Source organism: Babylonia areolata, chromosome 21, assembly GCF_041734735.1.
Source record: "Babylonia areolata isolate BAREFJ2019XMU chromosome 21, ASM4173473v1, whole genome shotgun sequence".
Classification (NCBI taxonomy): Eukaryota; Metazoa; Mollusca; class Gastropoda; order Neogastropoda; family Buccinidae; genus Babylonia; species Babylonia areolata.
In genome coordinates this window covers 8,490,942-8,514,232 of record NC_134896.1, presented here as the reverse complement: position 1 = coordinate 8,514,232, position 23,291 = coordinate 8,490,942, and the positions used below count along the sequence as shown (strand labels likewise).

Below are 23,291 nucleotides of genomic sequence, written 5' to 3'. Positions count from 1 at the left end.
ACGGAAGTGGCGCGGGCTTACCAAGTCTACGACGAAGACAACAATCAGAAGTCAAGTCTGTCGGCTTTCCATCTTGTCCAACCCTGGTTCAACACTTTCAAGAGAACGTCCCGTATCAAGTCTTGTCACCGATCGAGACAACAGCGACTCCACGACCACAAATGCGATCAGTCTCAACGTCAGTCTGGGCTTTCCCGAAATATTGATTGGGAGGTTTCACTTTCAGTTTCTCAAGGAGGCGTCACTGAGTTCGGACAAATCCACATACGGTACACCATATCTGCTAGGCAGATACCTGACCAGCAGCATAACCCATTGCACTTAGTCAGACTTTGAGTGCATGCTTACATATATGTTTTTTTTTTACCTATTAGAGTGGATTTCTGCAACATATATTGCAAGAGGACAACATTCTCCTTGACATGAGTTATTTTTCAGTGCGCCAAGTGCGTGCTGCACATGTGACCTCAGTTTCTCTCTCATAGAAATGACTAGACGCTCAGTTTGATTTTCCAGTCAAACTTTGGAGAAAGGACGAGAGCAAGATTCGAACATAGACCCACATGGACTCATTGTATTGGAAGATGAGCATCTTAACCATTCTGCCTCCTTCCTTCTTGATAGGGAAGATACACTTTGGTACTTTTCTGCCTTTTGTCTCAGCACTCGTTTTGTTGGGATGAATAGGTGGCAGTTCTGCAAAATATCGAAAGTAGGCTTGATTTTTTACTTTCATGCCTCCACTCCCCATTTAGATCCTTGGACATTTCACACATTTTGACTCTTTGCCCTCTCACTTTGTAAAAGATGAAACTTGGTCAGTCAGCTCCCGATTGATAGCTTTTGATTGCGGCGCATATTTTGAAAACTTCAGGTGAAGAATTCAAGATTAACAAAAAACAGTCTCTGAAAGAACAACCCCTCCCACACCCCCTCTTCAGAAAAGGGCAAAAGGGCAAAGACAATATGGTGGACGCCACTGCCACAGCATCCACAGCCACCAGCAGCCAACCCTTCTTCTGGCCCACACCCCCCTCCACCCCCTTTTCATGTCCACCGAAGACTGACAGAATGGTTGGTGGATCATTATTATTAATGTTAAAACCCCCTTTGGGTACCATCCCGCATTGTGTGTGACAGAATACAATGGGAGAACGAATGTCGTAATCTTGGAATGGGTGTTGCATGCATACACATGAAGAAGAGAAAAATGACAATTTCAAAATGATTTGTTGCACATGAGTGTCTGTGAGGCTCTGGGTTCGAATCCTGCTCGCACCCTTTCTCCCAAGTGTGACTGGAAAATCAAACTGTGCATCTAATCATTAGGAAGAGACGAGAAACTGAGGTTCTGTGTTCAGTACACACTTGGTGCACTGAATAAGAACCCATGACAACATAAGTGTTGTGATCTGGCAAATTTCTGTTGAAGAAATCCACTGTAATAGGTACACAAACTGTATATATAATATATGCATGCACTTGAGGCTTGATTAATGTGCTGAACAGGCATCTGGCTAGCAGTTGTGGTGTAGCATGTATGAATTTGTCTGAATGCAGTGACACCTCCTGAAGAAACTGAAACTGAAAAATTGGTACATATGTCTCATGTGTGTGTGTGTGTGTGTGTGTGTGTGTGTGTGTGCTCATTCAGCAAAATTTAATGATAGATTTCATAGAGACCCATACTGCATATTGAGGGCTGTATTTGCACAGGATGTGAAATGATAAATGTGTTTTGTTATCTAGCTGTGATGAATGAGTGCTGGGTGTATAGTATTGTAATAAAGGTTTCTTATCTGATTCATTACAAGATGAATAATATCTATCTAGAATTTCTGCAACCATCTCTGACCACAAGCTCCTCTGTTTACATACCACTCCCTCATCTGTATTATTTAATTCTGATTTCTGTTTGTGCCCTTGCCCTTGTCTCTTATCTACCCTGTCTCTGTCTTCCTCTCCTCTCTCTCTGTCTCTGTCTCCCTCTCCTCTGTCTGTCTGTCTGTCTCTCTCTCTCTCTTACACTCTTTTGTCACTGTTTTGCTTACTTTCAATATTGGTCATATTAGTTGTTTTTGTTCTTTTGTGTTGAATGTGCTGTGTTTTTTGTTTGTTTGTTTTTTGGTTTTGTTTTGTTGTTGTTGTTGTTGCTTTTATTCTGTATTGTGTTCTGGAATGTCTGTTGTGAGTTATATATTTATCTAGTGAATCATGGAGGTTAACCTCTTGACTGCTGCCAGAGTATGCTGATCAGCAAAGGACTGTCACCTCAGTGAGATCAGACACAGTTAGCTTACACCATACAGGTCAGGATATCAGTCACCACTCTATATTTGTGAGATCAGACACAGTTAGCCTACACCTTACAGGTCAGGATATCAGTCACCACTCTATATTTATGATGTCAGACACGGTTAGCTTACACCGTACAGGTCAGGATATCAGTCACCACTCTATATTTGTGAGATCAGACACAGCTAGCTTAAACCTTACAGGTCAGGATATCAGTCTCCACTCTATATTTGTGAGGTCAGACACGGTTAGCTTACACCTTACAGGTCAGGATATCAGTCTCCACTCTATATTTGTGAGGTCAGACACGGTTAGCTTACACCTTACAGGTCAGGATATCAGTCTCCACTCTATATTTGTGAGATCAGATATAGCTGGCTTACACTTTACAGGTCAGGATATCAGTCACCACTCAATATTTGTGAGATCAGACATGGTTAGCTTACACCTTACAGGGTAGGATGGCAGTAACCACTCTGTATTTGGACTGTTTCCTCATGGGACTGTGTTGCTTTAGTTCAACAGAACCCAGTCACACCACTGTTAAATACATGACAAGTAGTGAGTGCACTTTACTAACTCATGCCGCACTGATCTAGTTTCACCAGGGCTCAGCAGCCAAGGGGTTAACAAAGAAATGCTAATGAATGAGTGACAGCTAGGATGAACGTAGCGATGTTGTGTGCAGGTGATGGCATCGAGGTGACAGATGGCCCAGCCTGTGGAAGGATCGAGGTGTGGTGTATATTCAAGTGAGTGCACGCATTTATATGCTTTGAGTGTGTGTGTGTGTGTGTGTGTGTGTGTGCACGATGCGTGTGTGTGCATGCGAGTGTGTGTGTTTGTGAGTTTGTGTGTGTGTGGGTGTGGGCATGAGTGTGAGTGAGCATATGCATGTGTGTCTAAAATCCTACCGTATTTGTGTTTGTATATGATTTCTGATTCATGTATTTTACCTATTATCACACTCAATATTCTTGTGGCACTGGTACACTTGGTAATAAAGACCTATTCTATTCTATTCCGTTCTGTTCTATTCTATTCTGTTCTTTTCTATTCAGATGGGTGCAATAGCCAAGTGGTTAAGGCATTGGACTTTCAGTCTGAGGGTCCCAGGTTTGAATCTCAGTAATGGTACCTGGTGGGAAAAGGGTGGAGACTTTTCCGTTCTCCCAGGTCAACATATGTGCAGACCTGCTAGTGCCTGAACCTCCTTTGTGTGTATACACAAGCAAAAGATTAAATATGCATGTTAAAGATTGTATAGTACATGTCAGCGTTCGATGGATAATGGAAACAAGCAAGAGACTCTGAGTGTGCTGGCTTGAAACACGGCTCAGCCGCCGTTCTTTTCTCCCCCTACACTGGACCTTGAGTGGTGGTCTGGACGCTAGTCATTTGGATGAGATGATAAACCAAGGTCCTGTGTGCAGCATGTACTTCGCACACGTAAAAGAACCCATGGCAACGAAAGGGTTGTTCCTGGCAAAATTCTGTAGGAAAATCCACTTTGATAGGAAAAACAAATAAAAACTGCATGCAGGAAAAAAAAAAAGAAAAAAAAGAAAAGAAAAAAAAAAGGTGGCGCTCTCAGTGTAGCGACGCGCTCTCCCTGGGGAGAGCAGCCCAAATTTCACACAGAGAAATCTGTTGTGACAAAAAAGAAATACAAATACAAAAACATACCAGCATGCACACACCAGAAAACGGAATATGGCTGCCTGCATGGCAGGGTAATTGAACAAAACGGTCATACACATAAAATGTTAATTGCCCATCTGAGTGTGTATGTGTGCGTGACTGAAATATAATTGAATGAGACAGGAAACGAATGATGAGCGCCCAAATGCAGCTGTCAGTCAGCTCTACCCAGGTAGTCAGCCTGTTGTGCAAATGACCCCAGGTTTTGTAAAAGCGCTTAGAGCTTGGTCTCCGACCGAGGATATGCGCTATATAAGTGTCCATATCATCATCATCATCATCATCTGATCTGTTCTATACTATTCTTATATTCTGTTGTTTTCTATTGTATTATTGTACTGTCCTGTTATTATATTGTATTGTCCTATTATTATACTATTGTCCTATTGTATTCTTTCTGTTGTAGTCAGCCATCTACCGAAAGATCTAGTCATCAGCCCCATCTGCATGTAATATGCAGCTTTTGTTCATACGTGTGTTTGTGTGTGTGTGTGTGTGTGTGTGCAGTGCGTGCATGTGTGAGTATGCACAAGTTTTTATATTGATATGCACTTGTATGTATCCTAATTTCTACTGTGTCTGTGTTTGTGTATGATTTTCGATTTATGTTTGTATCTTGTTATGTACTATCCCCCCCTCCCAATGTTCCTTGTGACCCCGGTACACTTGGCAATAAAGACATATTCTATTCTATTCTATTGTGTTCTGTTCTTTTATAAACAGGTGGAGTGATGATGTGAAAGACAACCCACAGGATGCCCGCTGTCCCCTGGCTCCTGTCCATGTTGATGTGGGCAATGGTGACGGAGTGGGCATGGACGAGGTGCATACATGATGACATCGCATCCACGCATCGCAGCACCAGCTTGTCTCATCACAAAGGTCAGTTGTTTGTTTGTTTGATTCAAAAAAAAAAAAAAGAAAAAAAAAAAGAAATAGAATTTTTTTGCATATTCATTTCTTTGTCTTTGTTTCTTTGAAATGATGGGCGCCATAGCCGAATGGTTAAAGCGTTCGACTTTCGATCTGAGGGTCCCGGGTTCGAATCACAGTGACGGCGCCTGGTGGGTAAAGGGTGGAGATTTTTACGATCTCCCAGGTCAACATATGTGCAGACCTGCCAGTGCCTGAACCCCCTTCGTGTGTATACGCAAGCATAAGATCAAATACGCACATTAAAGATCCTGTAATCCATGTCAGCGTTCGGTGGGTTATGGAAACAAGAACATACCCAGCATGCACCCCCCCGAAAGCAGAGTATGACTGCCTACATGGCGGGGTAAAAACGGTTATACATGTAAAATGCCCACTCACGTATATACGAGTGAATGTGGGAGTTGAAGCCCACGAACGCAGAAGAAGAAGAAGGAGTTTCTTTGAAATGTTTTATTACAGTGGTGGTGGTGGTGTGTGTCCATCGAGATCGATGATGACCATCGTTGTCATCCAGCTCGGGGATGGGGGGAGGGTGGTGGGGGGGGGGGGGGATGCTCATGAATCTATCTGTGAGTGCGCAGATGGCTGAATAGTCCAATCTGCGCACGAAATGTTCGCTGACAGTTGGGGCAGACAAGAACAGGCATATCATTGTCAGGGAGCTTGTTTGCCCGTGACTTTCTGGCCTGCCTCTTCTGAACAGCTGCAGCAGTCCTGTTGGCCTCGCACAACTTGGCACCTTTGTGCACAGCAGTGCGCCATTTGTCACGGTCCGCTGCAGATTCCTCCCAGGAGTCAGGGTTGATATCAAACGCTTTCAGAGAGACTTTCAGAGTATCTCTGAAGCGCTTCTTCTGACCTCCGTGTGATCTCTTCCCTTGTTGCAGCTCGCCATAGAAGAGCCTTTTGGGCAGCCGATGGTCTGGCATGCGCGCCACGTGTCCAGCCCAGCGAAGCTGGGACTGCATCAGGATGGTGAAGATGCTGGGAAGGGTGGCTTTTGCAAGCACCTCCGTGTCTGGGGTCCTGTCTTGCCACTTGATGTTCAGTAGCTTCCTTAGGCATGTTGTGTGGAAGTGGTTCAGCTTCTTGGCATGTCGTTGGTACACTGTCCAAGTTTCGCAGGCGTACAGTAGTGTGGGGAGAACTACTGCTCTGTACACCTTTAGTTTGGTCTCAAGACCAATGCCTCTTCTGTTCCAGACATTTGCATAGAGTCTACCAAAAGTTGCGCTTGCTCTTGCAATCCTGACGTTCACTTCATCGTCAATGGTCGCATTTTGTGACAATGTGCTGCCAAGGTATGTGAACCGCTCCACCACACTGAGTCTCTGACCGTTGACTGTGATGTTGGGCTCAACGTAGGGTTTCCCTGGGGCTGGCTGATGGAGAACTTCAGTTTTCCTCGTGCTGATGGTAAGGCCGAAGTTCCTGCTGGCAGTGGCAAATTTGTCCACGCTGAGTTGCATGTCAGCTTCAGATCCAGCGTTGAGGGCACAATCATCAGCAAACAAAAAGTCTCTGATGATGTCTGTCATGACCTTCGTTTTTGCTTGAAGCCTTCTGAGGTTAAACAGCTTGCCATCTGTTCGGTACTTTAGGCCAATTCCAACATCGCCATCTCTGAAGGCATCAGTAAGCATTGCAGAGAACATGAGGCTGAACAGTGTTGGAGCCAGGACGCAGCCTTGCTTGACACCATTTGTGACAGGAAAAGCAGCAGATGTTTCACCATTGTCCTGGACTCGAGCCTGCATGCCTTCATGGAATTGGCTGACCAAGGAAATAAATTTCCGAGGGCATCCGTACTTGGCCATGATCTTCCACAGTCCCTCTCTACTCACGGTGTCGAAGGCTTTAGTGAGGTCAACATAGGTGGAGAACAGAGCAGCATTTTGCTCCTGACATTTCTCTTGCAGCTGCCTTGCAGCAAACACCATGTCGGTGGTTCCGCGCTCTTTCCGGAATCCACATTGGCTCTCAGGCAAATGACCTTGGTCAAGGTGTGCTGTGAGGCGGTTTAGTAAGATCCTGGCAAGTATCTTGCCTGCGATAGAGAGCAAGGAAATGCCCCGATGGTTATCACAGGCTTGCCGGTTCCCCTTTCGCTTGTACAGGTGAATGATAGATGCATCTTTGAAATCCTGGGGGATCGTCTCTTCTTTCCACATGAGTAAGTACAGCTGATGGAGCTTCTCAGTCAGCACAGTGCCTCCATCCTTGTAGACCTCTGCTGGTATGGAGTCTGAGCCAGGTGCTTTGCCACTGGATAGCAGACGGATTGCTTTCTGGGTCTCAAGAAGTGTTGGCGGATTGTCCAGTGCTTCGTTGATGGGGACTTGTGGGAGCCGGTCTATGGCTTCATCATTTATGGAGGAAGGGCGATTTAAGACACTGTTGAAGTGCTCAGCCCAGCGTTTGAGAATTTTCTCCTTCTCGGTGATCAAGGTATTCCCATCTGCACTGAGGAGGGGGGATGATCCTGAGGATGTGGGACCGTAGACTTCTTTTAAGGCATCATAGAACCTCTTCATATCGTGCCTGTCAGCATATCCCTGGATCTCATCGGCTTTGTCGCTCAACCACTTATCCTGCATCTGACGTAACTTTTGCTGAGCAGTCCTGCGGATGGCATTGTACGCATCCTTTTTTGATGTGGACTTTGGGTTGCTCAGGTGGGCTTGATGCAGACGGCGTTTCTCATCCAGAAGCTGCTTGATTTCCTCACAGTTTTCATCAAACCAGTCTTTGTGCTTTCTGGTCATGGGTCCCAGGGTCTCTGAAGCTGTATTATAGATCATCTCGCGCAAGGTCCTCCAGTCAGACTCCACATTCTGGTTGTCCAGAGAGGCGGATTCCAGACGATCTTCCAGCAGCTCCACAAAAGTCTGTTTGATGGTGATGTTTTTCAGCTGAGCAATGTTGAGCCGTTTTGGAGCCTTCTGGCCTTGGGGGCGTCTCTTGGGCTGGATTCGAATATTCAGCTTCGAGACTACAAGGCGATGGTCTGTCCAACACTCGGCGCCGCACATGGTCTTTGTCACACGTACATCTTGCCTATCCCTTTTCCTGACGATGATGTAATCGATGAGATGCCAATGCTTTGAGCGAGGGTGCATCCATGACGTCCTGTTACGGGTAGGGAGGCAGAAAACTGTGTTGGTTATCAGCAGTTCGTGCTCTGCACAGGTCTGAAGCAAAAGCAATCCATTTGGGTTACAGTGGCCCACACCATGCTTTCCAATCACTCCATCCCAGGAGATGTAGTCAGAGCCAACTCTAGCATTGAAGTCCCCAAGAATGATGAGCTTGTCTGCTTTAGGGATAGCAGCAATGACAGAGTGAAGGTCCTCGTAGAACTTCGCCTTCACTTCATCCGGGTTGGTCATGGTTGGGGCGTAGGCACTGACAATGGTGAGGTGCTTCTGGCCAGATGCCAGTGGGAGTTTCATGGTCATAAGCCTATCGTTGACTCCCTTTGGGATTCCTGCTAGCTTGCTGACAAGTGCTGTTTTTACTGCAAAACCAACGCCAGCCTCACGTCGCTCTTCGCTTCCTCGTCCACTCCAGAAGAAGGTGTAACCAGATCCCCGTTCACAGAGCTCACCTTCGCCTGCAAGCCGAGTCTCACTCAAGGCTGCGATGTCGATGTTGTATCTGGCGAGTTCGGATGCAACTAGTGCCGTTCTCCTTTGGGGTCTGTCCACGTTATCTCTGTCCAGGAGAGTCCTTATGTTCCAGGCACCAATGGTGAGAGGAACGATCCTTGTTTTTTTCTTTTCTTTCTCTTTGTTTCGACCGCTGATGTAGGGTCCCCGCCAGCCGCGGTATGCTGGCCAGGGCGATATGGAGCAGGCAATTTTTAGGGCACCTTTTCTAGCCCCTTCCTCATGCCAGGGAGGTGAGCAGTGCATTCCTAAAGAGGGCTGCTCAGACGCTCAGACGGCTGCCGAGCTCCATCGCTGCTCCTGTCGATGAAGAACGACCCTATGGCCTGAACCGCCTGCGTGCAGGTCTGCGGCTGCGACTGCCAGTGTACCCACACCTGTCGTTTCGTCGCTCGCCTGTCGCCACAGGACTTGGGGGTGATGAAATGATGAAGGATGAAAGGTCAGTATGGATGACTGATGACTTGCGCGATGAGTTTGTTTAAAGTGAAGAGGAGTTGCGCAACGTCGACCTCACTCTCTCGTCCGGGTCCACCAATTTCCAGTGGCAAGACTAAGTCGAGACAACTGGAGGATGAGCACGGATGCAGTGGATGACCAAGATATCCTTTCGGTGTCTCATCTTGCTCTCTGCACTCCACAGTGCGTTGCTGTATCCGCCTTCCTCTCCGTTGAACCGTTAGGTTTCTTCCGCAGATTCTACCGGATCCAGACTTCGCATGCATGGGTAGACACACCCCGGGGGCCAACTGTGTTTATTACAGTAGAAATTAGGTGAAAGGTCCCATAGTCTTTTACAGCCTTTGGGGTGGGGCAGTAAAAAAAATTCATGTCCACTGTGTGTTATTTGTATTTGTATTTGTCTTTTATGTGTATGACCGTTTTGTTCAATTACCCTGCCATGCTGGCAGCCATATTCTGTTTTCTGGGGTGTGCATGCTGGTATGTTTTTTGTGTTTGTATTTCTTTTTTGTCACAACAGATTTCTCTGTGTGAAATTAGGGCTGCTCTCCCCAGGGAGAGTGCGTCGCTACACTGAGAGTGCCACCCATGTTTTTTTGTGTTTTTTCCTGCGTGTAGTTTTTATTTGTTTTTCCTGTTGAAGTGGATTTTTCTACAGAATTTTGCTAGGAACAACCTTTTTGTTGCTGTGGGTTTACGTGCGCTAAGTGCATGCTGCACACGGGACCTCAGCTTATCATCTCATCCGAATGACTAGCGTCCAGACCACCACTCAAGGTCTAGTGGAGGGGGAGAAAATATCGGTGGCTGAGCTGTGATTCGAACCAGCGTGCTCAGATATAGATTCTCTCGCTTCCTAGGCGGACACGTTACCTCCAGGGCTTGGTGTGGGAAGGCGGGGTACCCAGTCCTCTCCTGCTGTTTTAACCTTCCCCCAAAACCAAAGTCAGGTACCCATTCTTCTCACCTGGGTGGACTGAAGAAGACTGGAGTTAGATGCCATTTCCAAGGACACAACACCATGTGGGCCTAGAACCCTGACCACTTGTGAACACTGAACCAGACGTTCAGTGCCAGACTGACTCTGCCATGGCACCCGAAGTGGGGTGGGGGTGGGGGGAATTCTTCTTCTCCTTCTTTGTTCATGGGCTGCAACTCCCACGCTCACTTGTATGTACATGAGTGGGCTTTTATGTGTGTGACCATTTTTACCCCGTCACGTAGACAGCAATACTCCATTTTCAAGGGGTGTGCATGCTGGGTATGTTCTTGTTTCCATAACCCACCGGACGCTGACATGGATTACAGGATTGTTAATGTGCATATTTGATCTTCTGCTTGCGTATACACATGAAAGGGGTTCAGGCACTAGCAAGTCTGCACATTTGTTGACCTGGGAGATCAGAAAAATCTCACCCTTTACCCACCAGGTGCTGATACTGAGGTTCGAACCAGGGACCCTCAGATTGAAAGTCCAACACTTTAACCACTTGGCTATTTTGCCTGTCTGCAACAACAACAAAATAACTTTGTTTATTCTCTTTTTTTTTTCTCACAGGAACTGAATCAGATGCAGAAAATAAACCGTCCCGAGGTCCACGTGATGTTAGAACCTTCAACCATAGCGATGTTGTCTCCAATCATGGTGACACGTTCTTCAGCCACAGCGATGATCTGTTCAACCCTAGCGACAGACTCTTGAACCATTTCAACCATAGTGACGGACTCTACAACCATAGTGACGGACTCTACAACCATAGTGACGGACTCTACAACCACAGTGACGGACTCTTCAACCACAGTGAGGGGGCTGTGAGCACCAGTGAAGAAGAAGAAGAAGCGGAGTACAGGCCGTTGCGGGTGCATGTGCACCATGAAGACAGCCCCTTGCTGAGTGATGACAGACAGGACATGGTGAAGACAGCGGTGCATATGGCTGTGCTCAGGGTCCAGAGCGTCCTGTCAGGTTGGTACCTTCAGGTCTTTCCAGTGCATGTGGCATGGGGAGTTTGTATTATACTCCCTAGTATGGTTTAAATATACTTACCGTGTCAAACTGCTAGAATCAGGGTGCATGCTGTCTTGGGTGGGAGTGCAGCCCACAATTGCAGAAGAAGAATTAACTCACTCAGTACGGCCAGTCCTCTCTTCTCCTTTACACAGAACCCTCGGATGTCCAGTGGATGTCTGAATGACCCAACCTTTAGCTTCCGTCGTCAGAATTGTGGTATTCTTTGTCAACATTCACGTCTTCAGTATAAGAGCCTTCCGCTTGCAATATTTTGATGATGGTAATTGGGGTGAAACGCTGTTGACGTCGTCTCTTTCGCCTGTTCGTATGGAAAGAGTTAACTTCTTGCCAATAGCATTTGGTTCCACAGGCATAATATGGTTTCTGTGATGATTGCAGTTCAGTAAAAAGTGTGCCTTCCCCATTTCCTTGAGGTATGGATTCCATGTCATGTATAAGTGATTGTGTTTTTACAGTGGTTCCGGTGACAGGCCCCCTGCTGCTGCCTCGGACTGCCTGCTCAGTGGTGATCAGATCAGGAAGAAATAAAGGGAAGTAAGTGGATGACTTTGATCTTCAGCATAGTATGTATTGTTTACTTTTGTGCTTGCTTGCTTATTCCTCTTTGCTCTGGCTGGAGCATATGGTGCAGACAAATTTTCTCCAGCCATTTCGGGCTTGAGCAAGCCAGCTGATTTCGTTCCAGGTCTTGCCTGCTGTTGGTTTTTATGCTTTGAGTAGAGGGGTTGTTTTTTCTTATCGACCTATCGGCATTGTACTCTAAAAGTCATGTTATTTCAGACGTAGTCTGCCTGTTGTCAGTTTTGAAGCAGGCTGTCTCTGCAGGCAGTCCATTTGTTGCCAAAGTGTTGGTCAAGGGCATTGTGAGGTGGTGTTTTTTCACTGCGGAGGTTGAGCTTTTGTGTTGGCTGTGTTGTGACTGTCAGCGGCCATCCCCAGGGCCACTGGGCAGCCAGTCCTCACGCTTCATCAACAACCTGCATGTCCCACAACGGCAGACTACCGCCAGCAGTGTGAACAACAGCAGCCACAAGCCGCCACCTGTCCTCCTGTGACCGTTCTTTGGTGAGGGTTTGCAAACCTGGCGCAGAGGACGGGAGCATGGTGACCTGGACTCACCCACCCCCAAGTGCAGCAGCAGCCATACATGAAGTCAGACGTGTAGACCGTTGATGCTGGTGAAGAGGGAAGTCAGTGCTGCCCCAGATCATCAATGCGACTGAGTTTGACCACTTTGGGAAGAGGCGTTGGCAACACTGGTGACCCATACCAACCTGACAGGGGTTGTTGGCTGTAGTTGTCTGTACTTCCCTCGAAGTGTTGTCCCTCAGCTGTGCCAAGCCGATCTGTTTTGCCTGCTGTTTCCATCTCCTTTAACCCTTTCAGCCCTTTTAGGTTTTCTGCCTGTGCAGCCTTCCCGGCCTGGCTGCATCAACAGGAAGGGGTGCTTCACTTCAGGCACAAATTTATAGCAACCGCTCAGCCAGTAGCTACCGAACTTCACATTATGACTGAAATGTAATTTTGAAACAAATTGCTGAAGTCTCAAGACAAAGGATGTAATAGTATAGTTTTAACTTTAAATCACAAACAGAAATAGTAAAATATCAGCTTCTGTTGATGTTGAAGGTTGTGGGCTATCTTCTTTGACTGCACTGGTTACAAATTTCATCACCTTCACTTTCCCATGAATCTTAAGACAAATCATCATTATCTGGCTGCAAGAGTCAATCATAATTTCATTGAGCTTTAAACTGTGCAGCAAGCCTTTGACGTTTTACCATATCAATGCGGAAAACCAGATAAAAAACACACTAATCGTTTGATTTTTGGAGCGAAACTTCACTTGCCAGTGAGGAAGGAAGTTAATTTGGAGTTACTTCCCTTACTTAGCAGTTTCATGCATAATAATGAGCTGACAAACCGGTTTAAAGCCTGAACCGGACTATAAATGGCGGGCGAGTTGAATCAAGCTAGTTTCTCACCAGAGTCTGACACTGTGACGTCGGTGAAGGTTTATTCAAAATAAAAGCCTAATAAAGCTACGGTTTGGCTTCATTTATGGCAGAGAGCGAGATTTGCCTAGCAGCTTCCAATCTAGACCTGAATTGACTTTGGAAAGTACAAAATGTGTCAGCTACACGTAATACAAAATTTGAATGCAGAGAAAAGGGGTGCAACCGAAACCTTGCTCTCGGGAGTTAAGACTTTAAGTAAACAGGTTTCTTTGCCCGCCTCTCAGGTGGGCTCAGGAGGAGAACAGCGATCAGTGGGGCACGCCTCTCAGGCGGGTGCAGGGTTGAATGAGTTAACTCACTCAGTACGGCCAGCCCTCTCTTCTCCTCTACACAGACCCCTCGGATGTCCAGTGGGTGTCTGAATGACCCAACCTTTAGCTTCCATCGTCAGAATTGTGGTATTCTTTGTCAACATTCACGTCTTCAGTATAAGAGCCTTCCGCTTGCAATATTTTGATGATGGTAATTGGGGTGAAATGCTGTTAACGTCGTCTCTTTCGCCATTCATATGGAAAGAGTTAAATGTACGTGCGTACTGTATGTGTAACTCATCTGATTATTATGGATGTTGCTTATTGTTTATATAGTTGGTCTGTTTATAATGATTATGGTATTATGGTTGGCCTAAAATTTTTTTTCTTTTGTTGATAACAGATGTTCAAAAATACCAAAAGCGTACAGCACGGAAGGAGAAGTGTGCCTTGGTATTTATAAAGTAAGTTGATTTTTTTTTCTGTTCTTTAATAAAACAAATATGCATGTATGTATGCATGCATGCATGCGTGTGTGTGTGTGTGTGTGTGTGTGTGTGTGTGTGTGTGTGTGTGTGCATGTAGGTGTGCATGACTGAATGACACAGGAAGAGAATGATAAGTGCCAGAAGACAGCTCTCCGATGGCTCATCGCTATCATCATCGTTGTTGTCATTGTCATCATCATCACTGTTGCATTGTTATCAGCAGTATCTTCCTCCTCATCATCATGGTCATCATCATCATCATCATCATCACAGTTGCCTAATGAGGATGATAACGATGACCCAGATCCCGGAGGCCCACCTGGCAGCGCTGTCCCTGCATCCCCAGAGAGGGGCCGGCCCTGTGAAAGAGGTGGTGGGGGCGGGGTCAGGGGTCAAGGACGCCGACCTCATCGTGTACGTCATGGCCAGGAACACGCGGCAGTGTCTTTTGGAGGTCAGCTGACACATCTTATGGTTTTGTTTGTTGGTGGGGTGGGGTTGAGGGTGGGGGTGGGCTAATACTGGAGGGGGGTGGGTGGGTGGGATTGGATGGATGTAGTGATGTGGGGAGTTGTGTGTGTGTTAAGAGAGAGAGGGAAGGAGAGAGAGAGGGAAGGAGAGAGAGGGAAGGAGAGTCAGAGTGTGTGCGTGGGTGAGAGAGAGAGAGACGCTTCGACACTTTAGTGTCATTGGCCATGAGGGCATGAGAGAGAGTTAGCAGAGGGGGGTGAGAGAGAAAGAGAGTGTGTGTGTTTTTAGGGGAGTGAGAGAATGAGAGAGAATGAGTGTTTTTGTGATAGGGAGAGAGACAGAGAGAAGACAAGAAAAGACATCCTTAGGACATTGGATCAGCACTGCTGTGATTTTTTTTTTTTTAATTATTTTTTTAAAATCTATTCCTTTTCCCTAAACATCCCTAAACAGGGTCTACACCACACAGAACTACTTGATGAAAGGCGTAAACATGATGATTTTATTCAGAAAGGAAGAAAGAAAGGAACCTCCTTATCAGAAAAAAAACAACCTATAACAATGATGATGTTGGGTTGGGAAAAAATGAGGAGAAGAGGGAAGAGTAAAGAGTTGGAAGGCAGAGAGAGAGACAGAGTTAGAGAGAGAGAGAAAGAGAGAGAGAGAGAGAGTGTCTTTGTGCTTGTAGAGTTAGAGAGAGAGAGAGAGAGAGAGAGAGAGAGAGAGAGAGAGAGAGAGTGTCTTTGTGCTTGTAGAGTTTCTTTTGGCACATGACTGCTTTTGTATATAGAGAATTTTAGAGTTCTTATTTTAGTTTGTGGACCAAAATGTTTAGAATTGATCACATTAGAGACAGGGAGACACCGAGAAACGGGGAGAGAGGGGGATTGAGAGAGACAGTGTGTGTGTGTGTGTGTGTGTGTGTGTGTGTGTGTGTGTGTACATGTGTGTATGTGTTCATGTGTATTTTTACACATCCCAGTCCATAGTTTCTCTAGCTTTCTGAATGCATATATATATTTATAAGTTTGATCTTTGATTCCACAGAGCTATGCCAGTGTGTGAATGACTGGTTTGTAAGTGTATCGATTTGCCTCTTGCACAAGATTCAGCACTATATATATATACAGGAAATGTGTGGGTTTATTTCCAATGTGCCTTTTATTTACCTGTGTGTTACCTGACTTGATAACACAAGCAGCATTGACATGAAGTTGACATAATGTGCTTATTATGTATTCTTATCACTGTGGTCAGAACAGGGGCATAGCCCTTGCTACTGGTACCATGTAACCCAGTACTACCTGCCGCATGTGAAGTCTCCCAACGACGGACCAGGCGGAGGAGGAAACCTTTCCCAACAGCTGTTAAGGCAGAAGAGGATGACCAAAGGTCAGGGGGAGCTCTTATCCTTGGCTGGATGTCCTCCTAGGAGACGGAACTCCGAAGAAAAAACCTGCACCTGTCGAGGCCGTCCTACACGTGGCAGTATCTGCACCTGTGGGACTGCGAGCGTCGGTAGGCGAGAGAGTGGGGAAGGGACTTCACAACTCCTCTTCACTAAAAAAAAACGTCACCTGTGCTGGTCAGGCAACCAGACTAATGTCGGAATGACGAGCTAGCACACACACCAACAAGATAAGCCTATCTGCCTACTCATTTGTCTGTCCGACGGGAGACTCCACAATAATCATTACCATTCTTCTTCTTCCTATTTGTCATGACACCAAGTTGGTTGTCATAATGTGCTTGTTGTAAAGGTCAGATTTCCTGTATGGTGTGGCTGTGTTACTGTATTCATTTGAACTTGGTATTTGGAGAAAGGCTCGTGATGCATGTGTTTTTAGGTGCTGAGGTGAATATGTGTTCACGAGTTGTTGGGGTTGTGAAGTGCACCAAACTTCCTGCCACTTATCTCTCTGCGCACAGCTGAACTGGTCACACTATTATTATTATTATTATTAATGTGTGTATGTACATAGCTATGTATGTGTGTGTGTGTGTGTGTGTGTGTATGTGTGTGTGTGTGTTGAGTGTGTGTGTGTGTGTGTGTGTGTGTGTGTGTGTGTGTGTGTATTGTGAGTGTATATGTGTGTGTGTTTGTGTGTGTGTTGTGAGTGTATGTATGTGTGTGTGTATTGTGAGTGTATGTATGTGTGTATGTGTGTGTGTGTGTATTGTGAGTGTATATGTGTGTGTGTTTGTGTGTGTGTTGTGAGTGTATGTATGTGTGTGTGTATTGTGAGTGTATGTATGTGTGTATGTGTGTGTGTGTGTGTGTTGTGAGTGTATGTATGTGTGTATGTGTGTGTGTGTGTTGTGTGTGTATGTGTGTGTGTGTGTGTGTTGTGAGTGTATGTATGTGTGTATGTGTGTGTGTGTGTGTGCCACAGGACCGGACAGTGGTGGCCTTTGCTTCCCACTGCCGTGTGGACAGGAAAGGACGCCCCATAGCCGGCCTTGTCAACTTCTGTCCTTCCGCCGTCATGAGATCTACTGTCACACACCGCCTCCTCTATACAGTAAGACTCAACTCGAACTCAAACTCTTGTACGAACATTTTAATGACTGGGCCATTTTGCCCGTGTCAAGGGGGTTGGTTGGGGGTCGGGGAGTGGGAGGTAGGGAGTAATGACGGAGTGGAGTGATGGCCTAGAGGTAACGCGTCCGCCTAGGAAGCGAGAGAATCTGAGGGCGCTGGTTTGAATCACGGCTCAGCCGCCGATATTTTCTCCCCCTCCATTAGACCTTGAGTGGTGGACTGGACGCTAGTCATTCGGATGAGACGATAAACCGAGGTCCCGTGTGCAGCATGCACTTAGCGCACGTAAAAGAACCCACAGCAACAAAAGGGTTGTTCCTGGCAAAATTCTGTAGAAAAATCCACTTCGATAGGAAAAACAAATAAAACTGCACGCAGGAAAAAATACAAAAAAATGGGGAGAGCAGCCCGAATTTCACACAGAGAAATCTGTTGTGATAAAAAGGAATACAAATACAAATACAAATACAGGGGCAGTTATATGGACAGGGTGAAACACAAGTCATCGCCGTGAAACATGCGTGTTTCCTTGAACCCGAAAAGAGGGGCTGAGCAACCCATAGTACTTACAGGTCATTTCATTCCCATCGGAATCAGCATCATAATTCAAACATTGGAACACGTGCACTCGTCTACACACATACACACCATATGAATACCAACAGCATATCATTTGTCTTATACATGATTCCAAATTGACAGTGGAAGCAAAATTATACAGTAAGACAGAGAGAGAGAGAGAGAGGGTGAGAGATAGAAGGACAGACAGACAGAGACGTGGAGAGGGACAGAGAATGAATGAATGAAGGAACGCAATTTTATTTTTCCTGGGTCAGGCAGACAGACAGACAGAGACAGAGAGACATGGAGAGAGAGATGTAGAATGAATGAATGAATGAATGAGTGAATGAATGAATGAACACAATTTTATTTTCCCAGGGTCAGGCAGACAGACAGAATGAGACAGAGAGACATGGAGAGAGACATAGAACGAACGAATGGATGAACACAATTTTATTTTCCCAGGGTCAGGCAGACAGACAGAATGAGACAGAGAGACATGGAGAGAGACATAGAACGAACGAATGGATGAACACAATTTTATTTTCCCAGGGTGAGGCAGACAGACAGACAGAGGCAGAGAGACATGGAGAGAGACGTAGAACGAACGAGGGAGAGAGAGAGAATGAGAGAGAGGGAGAATGAGAGTGAGAGAGAGAGGGAGAGAGAGCAAGAGAATGAGAGGGAGAGAGAGAGGGAGAATAAGAGGGAGAGAGAGAGGGAGAGAGAGAGAGAAAGAGTGAGAGAGAGAGGGAGAGAGAGCAAGAGAATAAGAGGGAGAGAGAGAGGGAGAATAAGAGGGAGAGAGAGAGGGGGAGAGAGCAAGAGAATGAGAGGGAGAATGAGAGAGGGAGAGAGAGAGAGAGGGAGAGAGAGGGAGAGAATGAGAGGGAGAGAGAGAGAGAGAGAGACAGGGAGCAAGAGAGAGGGAGAGAATGAGAGGGAGAGGGAGAGAGAGGGGGAGAGAGAGTTGAGACAAAAACAAAAAAAAAAAAAAAAGAGAGAAGAGAGAAAAGAGGGATAGAAAACAAAACAAAACAAATTTCCAAGATTTTTAGTTAGAAAATAAGAAATTGTTCAGTGAGCTGAAACAGATATGGAAGATTGTTAATCAGGTAATTGGTTTTGATAGGTAGAGAGGAGCCTACTGCTGTAATTGTTATATTTAAGTCTTGACAGCTAAAACACTGTCTACTTCCTTGTCAGATCAGTGAGGGTTTTTTTTTTTTAATTTTTTTTTTTTAATAGAATTTTGTTTATTTTCAATCTTTTTTGATAGTTCAGAGAGGTTTATCTCTTTGGGGGGAAAAAAAAGAGTTTGGTTTGTGTGAAGAGTGATATTTTTGTACTTGTTACTGTGTGTTTTCTTCAGTTTAACGTCTATTCACTATAAGTGTTTTTAGACGGAAGGGAGTAAAGTAGTTTATAAAGGAAAGGGAATGCATGTGAATATTAGTGTAAAAATTAAATATTAGTGTGTGTGTGTGTTGCAGCATGTGCAGAAAATGATATTAGTTTGGCTTATGTCTACAGTGATATTTGTGTAGTTACATTTGTGTATTGATACTTGTTGCTGTTTTATCTTCAGTTTAACGTCTATTCACTATAAGTGTTTTTAGACGGGAAGGAGTAAGGAAGTGGATAAAGGAAAGGGAATGCATGTGAATATTAGTGTAAAAAGTATTCATGTTATGTATCAGAGGAAAAGAATATTATAAGAAAAAGGTCTAAAGAAATTGTGGTGTGTATTGAATGAGGTGTCATGGGAAGGAGAATATGTATATGCATATCAACAAGTATCAACCTACAACAATGTAAATATAAATAACATTAATTATAACACATCAAAGGAGGATACCAACTGGACTGGAGTTTAAAATTTCCGAAAACATTCTGAGCAATGAATAATCATTCAAAACTTGTTGCTGTGTGTGTTGCAGCATGTGCAGTGTGATGACTAACAGCATGCGTTCAGGGAACAGTGAGCACTGTGAGACGCTTGGTGCCCCGCACCCCCGTGCTGTGTACAGCCGTGTGAGTGCACACATGACCACTGTCTTCACCCTTTGTTTCCCTTCCCCTTTGTCAGGGTTCCTAGGGTCCTTACCAGTACCTACAAGTCTCTGGCATTTTGAATATCCCAAGTAAGGCCCTACATGTGCTTACTTTTACACCAAAGTCTTAACTCTCTCCATACGAACGGCGAAAGAGACGACGTTAACAGCGTTTCACCCCAATTACCATCATCAAAATATTGCAAGCGGAAGGCTCTTATACTGAAGACGTGAATGTTGACAAAGAATACCACAATTCTGACGACGGAAGCTAAAGGTTGGGTCATTCAGACACCCACTGGACATCCCGATGGGTCTGTGTAGAGGAGAAGAGAGGACTGGCGGTACTGAGTGAGTTAACAGGTCCTTACGTCGGCAGAAAACCATCAAGGTCAAAACCCAGTTCGACAAGTCGCAGCAGCAGTGCTGAACCCACACACCCCTTTCCATTCCCAAACTGGAAACTTTGGCCTCTTCCGAAAGAGTCAGTCAATACTCTAGCTTGGATTTTTTGTTCATGCAAAAGCGCAGTGCTTGTTCAGACAGGTTCAAGTCATTCAAAACGCCATGCAAGTGTGTGTGTTTCAGGATAGTTGGCTTAAAGAGGAAGAACATAGGGACTTGCTGGCCCAAGGTTCAAAAGTTAAGCATTAATAATGAATGATGTGCAGTTTTGCAAGATATCACTCGATTTGTCTTTGATGGGTGAAGGTCCTTACAAAATAAGGACATGGTCGTTATGAGTCCTTACAAAGTCCTTGTATGGCATAACCTCCAAGTTCCTGGGAACCCTGTTTCTGTGGCTGCCTGCCCCTGCACCCTCCCCTCCACCCTCCCACACACTCCTTGTTACTGCATGTGTTTGTCCATGTTTTTGCCATTTTTATGGATCTTTTTTTTTTGGTGGAGGGTGGGGGTGTGAGGGTATCAGGGTGGGTTCAGGAGGGGAAGAAGGGGAAGGGGTTGTTTGTGCCCCAGAATTAGGGTCACTGCGTTCAACCGACATGCTTTGGATGACGGTGAATGATGATGGGGACGATTGATGCTGCGGAGGTCCGTTCAGGTTGGAGACTACGTCACAGGGCTGCACTCTTCCGCTTCATTTCGTTCGACTTTTTGCTGATGTCAGCCAGACCCTGAGAGATGCAGACTTCTTCTTCTTCTTCTGCGTTCGTGGGCTGCAACTCCCACGTTCACTCGTATGCACACGAGTGGGCTTTTACGTGTATGACCGTTTTTAACCTGCCATGTAGGCAGCCATACTCCGTTTTCGGGGGTGTGCATGCTGGGTATGTTCTTGTTTCCATAACCCACCGAACGCTGACATGGATTACAGGATCTTTAACGTGCGTATTTGATCTTCTGCTTGCATATACACACGAAGGGGGTTCAGGCACTAGCAAGTTTGCACATATGTTGACCTGGGAGATCGTAAAAATCTCCACCCTTTACCCACCAGGCGCCGTCACCGTGATTCGAACCCGGGACCCTCAGATTGACAGTCCAACGCTTTAACCACTCGGCTGCTGCGCCCGTCGAGAGATGCAGACAACATGAGTGACACTCCCAAAGAAATGCCTGTGAAGTGGATGACACCTGAGACTGTGTGGTCCCAGTCTTCCCATTTGAGCCCCCACACAGCACCCATTGTGCTGACCACTTTTTTATGTTCTGTATTCATCCTGCATTTTGCTAATCTTGCAGACGGGCGCAATAGCTGAGTGGTTAAAGCGTTGGACTGTTAATCTGAGGGTCCCAGGTTTGAATCATGGTGACGGCGCCTGGTGGGTAAAGGGTGGAGATTTTTACGATCTCCCAGGTCAATGTATGTGCAGACCTGTTAGTGCCTGAACCCCCTTCGTGTGTATATGCAAGCAGAAGATCAAATACGCACGTTAAAGATCCTGTAATCCATGTCAGCGTTCGGTGGGTTATGGAAACAAGGACATACCCAGCATGCACATCCCCAAAAATGGAGTATGGCTGCCTACATGGCGGGGTAAAAACGGTCATACACGTAAAAGCCCACTCGTGTGCATACGAGTGAACGTGGGATTTGCAGCCCACGAACGCAGAAGAAGAAGAAGAAGCTAATCTTGCAGAAATGTGTATGGTACTTTCTTGTCAGTGTGATGACTCCCGCAGTAGACAATGTCACTGGAAAACACCTTGCTAGAACTACCAGCAAGTTACACATGACAAAAGTACCCAGTGCGTACATTTGTATTTATGCATGTTTAAGTGACATATGTACTTGTGCATGTTTATATGGCAATAGATACAAATATCACACGTGTGTATTTGTCTGTGTACTGTAATTTTGGAACACAGATGGATGGATTTATACTTGATATGTAAAAACTGTTACTTAACATTTTTCATGTTTATTTCAATTTCAGTTTCTCAAGGAGGCATCACCACTTGTTGACAAATCCATACACACTACACCACGTGTGCTAGAGCGATGCCTAACCAGCAGCATGACATGACGTGCACAGTCAGGCCTGGGGTGCATGCATGTATATTTGTGTATCTGTCAGAGTGGATATCTTCGACAGAATTTTGTCAGAGGACAACACTTCATATTGCCGTTGGTTCTTTTTCACAGAATATCTTGTTTGAGGTCACATAAAAAAAAGAAGAAAATAATAAATGACAGTCCATTGTATAACAAGAGAGGCAAGGCCTTCAAGACTCACTTGTGATAAATTAAGTTCCCTAGCATTAATTACAGAGTAATTTCCCTTTTTTACTATCTGCACCAAAACGTTTGCAAAATAAATAAAAATTCCATGCTTAGCAAAAGAAGTTCCTGTTTGAACAAAAAAAGATATTAATGACTCCTCTTGTTGTTGTGTCAGAATAAGAGGTCAAAGTGCCAAGTTTAGAGAATACAAAAAATATAAATATAACAGTAAATGCAGTTTGCATATAATTAGGCTTCTTTTTTTTAATTTTTTTGAGCCCATCCCAGAGGTGCAATATTGTTTTAAACAAGATGACTGGAAAGAACTGAATTTTTCCTATTTTTATGCCTAATTTGGTGTCAACTGACAAAGTATTTGCAGAGAAAATGTCAATGTTAAAGTTTACCATGGACACACAGACACACGGACTGGACACACACACACACACACACACACACACACACACACACAGAGACAGACAACCGAACACCGGGTTAAAACATAGACTCACTTTGTTTACACAAGTCAGTCAAAAAGAAGAAAATAAATGACAGTCCATTGCATAAAAATAGAAAGGCAGCAAGTGCTGATGGCAGATGACAGGTTACTACTGATTCAAAATTTTATTTTCGACTAGCCGCTGTGGCAAAGTGGTTAGCATCGCAGACTGATGGCTGGGAGGACGCGGGTTTGAATCCCAGCAGAGGTGGGTTTTTTGGCCCATGGCCGGCTCCTACCCAGAGTTGAGTGTGCTGTGGGCTTAAATGGGGAGACTGGGACCACACAGTCGAGTGTCATCCACTTCAAGGATGTGTCTTTGGGTGTGTTGCTCTAATTACTTGACCAGCACTGCAAGTGTCTGTATCTCTCGGGCCTGGTTAACGCGGGGATATCATTATGACAGGAAGCATAGAGTACAGCCTTATCACGCAGTTCCAAACCAAAATGGATCTCCATGGCAACATCATCATCATCATCGTCATCCCCCTCCTCCATCATCATCAGTATAGATAAAACAGCCTCAGAGTCTGTGGCCTTTCATGCCCTGCTCTCAATGTGACCTCAGTTTCAATACCCCTGCACTTCTGTGCTAGGGGTGAGTCCTGTCAGTGTCTTCAGTGTTGG

At 45.4% G+C, this 23,291-nt stretch overlaps 1 protein-coding gene across 2 annotated transcripts in view; it reads left to right on the top strand.

Moving 5' to 3' along the window:
• The first annotated feature begins 26 nt into the window (after positions 1–26).
• LOC143296059 (ciliated left-right organizer metallopeptidase-like) overlaps positions 27–23,291 on the top strand; it is a 42,407-nt gene continuing 19,142 nt past the window's right edge. Inside the window, exons 1-8 of one of the 2 annotated variants that reach the window (XM_076607810.1) lie at positions 27–178; positions 2,984–3,047; positions 4,720–4,878; positions 10,621–11,028; positions 11,550–11,628; positions 13,767–13,827; positions 14,156–14,305; positions 16,716–16,844. In XM_076607810.1, coding sequence (XP_076463925.1) covers positions 4,752–4,878; positions 10,621–11,028; positions 11,550–11,628; positions 13,767–13,827; positions 14,156–14,305; positions 16,716–16,844 — 954 coding nt within the window. In that variant the 5' untranslated portion in view covers positions 27–178; positions 2,984–3,047; positions 4,720–4,751. The remainder of the gene's footprint in view (positions 179–2,983; positions 3,048–4,719; positions 4,879–10,620; positions 11,029–11,549; positions 11,629–13,766; positions 13,828–14,155; positions 14,306–16,715; positions 16,845–23,291) is intronic. The other variant, XM_076607809.1, reaches the window with a different exon arrangement.